Source organism: Geospiza fortis, unplaced genomic scaffold (assembly GCF_000277835.1).
Source record: "Geospiza fortis unplaced genomic scaffold, GeoFor_1.0 scaffold102, whole genome shotgun sequence".
Lineage (NCBI taxonomy): Eukaryota > Metazoa > Chordata > Aves > Passeriformes > Thraupidae > Geospiza > Geospiza fortis.
This window is the reverse complement of record NW_005054373.1, coordinates 2,651,865-2,653,351: the sequence shown is the minus strand read 5'-3', so window position 1 is coordinate 2,653,351 and position 1,487 is coordinate 2,651,865. Positions and strand designations below refer to the sequence as shown.

The window sequence follows — 1,487 nt, the reverse complement described above, 5'->3', positions numbered from 1 at the left end:
CCCCGCGGGGCAGGCGGCAGGGACACGAGGGGATGGCAGGGACAGCGGGAACGGGTCCTTCGGCCCCTTGGTCCATAACGTATATAAATATAGAAGCTGTGTGTATCCATCCTATGTATATATGTACATCGGGGAGCTGTGCCGGCCGGGGTGACCGGCACCCCCGCGGCGACCGTCACCGGGGCTCCCGGCCCTTCCTTCACGGGAGCCACGCGTCGCTGTAGAGGGAGCGCGCCTTGGCGTGGCGCCGGTTCGCGGCGCTGGCGTTGAGCACGGCCACGCTGCGGCGGCTGGAGCTCACCACGTCCGTCACGAAGCCGGCGCAGTCCGAGCACACGTCGCGCAGGACCGAGCCCTGGGCGTAGATGTGGGGGAATTCCTCCTCCACCCGGCGCCAGCACGGCCCCGAGAGCGAGCTGGGAGAGGCGGGGGGAGGGGGGGAGCGGGGAGGAAGGCTCGGGCACTCACTGGAAGGGCTCCCTCCGGCGCAGCGGCGGCGCCTTGGGCAGCAGCGAGCCCGGCAGGCTCTCGAAGCCCAGCGCGTAGACGGGGATGTGAGCCAGCTTCTTGGAAGGCATCTTCATCTGCGGAATGTGGGAGTCAGGGCGGGACGGGACAGGGATAGCGACAGGGATGGGATAGGACAGGGATAGGATAGGGATAGGGCACACAGGGATGGCTCAGAGATAGGTACAGTGACAAGGTGGGACAGGAGTGGAATGGGATGGGGCAGGACAGGGGCAGGGTGAGGGGCAGAGACAGGGACACAGTGGCACTGCCCAGAGCCTGTCCCTTACCTTTAGACTGCAGGAGCTACAGACAGACCTGGGGACACAGAGAGAGGTGGGTGAGAGGGCCCATTGTGGGGACCCTGCTGCTGCCCTCCCAGCCCGTGACACAGCACAGCATGGCACAGTTTGGCACAGCATGGCACAGCTCAGTGCTCACCGCTTGCAGAAGAAACACGACGTGGGCCAGGAGAAGAGAGGAAACTTGGCCCTGCAGCAGCAGCAGACCTGTGGGCAGGGCAGGGTGAGCTGGGGGTGGGTGGGCCCCCAGTCCCTCCAGCCCCCCATCCCCATTCCCACCTTCCCTCTCCGCAGGCTGCTGTACAGCTCCTTGCTCTGCAGGAACTTCTCCATCTCAGCCTTGACCAGCACCCTGCGCACGTTGATCATCTCCTCCACAGTCAGGGCCAGGCTCTCCACAGGGTGGCTGAACTCCTGTGGGACAGGGGGCATGTCACACTGCGCTGTGGCACAGGGCACGGTCCAGAGCACTCCTGTGCCTGGGCAGAGCATCCCTGGCACTGGCAGAGCATCCCTGGCACAGGCAGAGTATCCCTGGCACAAGGACCCCCCAGCCACCATGTGTCCTCGTGCCAGGCTGCCGTGTGCCCACAGTCATGCCTGCCTGGTGTCCCCAGGACCCACCAGCCAGAGGTGCTTGGAGCTGCTGGCAGGGGCAGCACCAGATGCATCCCCCTG

The 1,487-nt window shown here is 65.6% G+C and overlaps 1 protein-coding gene across 1 annotated transcript in view; it reads right to left on the bottom strand.

The window, feature by feature from the left end:
* Positions 1-12: 12 nt before the first annotated feature.
* Positions 13-1,487, bottom strand: part of SPIRE2 (spire type actin nucleation factor 2) — a 6,074-nt gene continuing 4,599 nt past the window's right edge. Inside the window, 6 exon segments of the mRNA XM_031060134.1 lie at positions 13-416; positions 469-584; positions 798-825; positions 949-1,016; positions 1,089-1,223; positions 1,434-1,484. Of these exon segments, the coding sequence (XP_030915994.1) occupies positions 200-416; positions 469-584; positions 798-825; positions 949-1,016; positions 1,089-1,223; positions 1,434-1,484 (615 nt within the window). The 3' untranslated portion in view covers positions 13-199.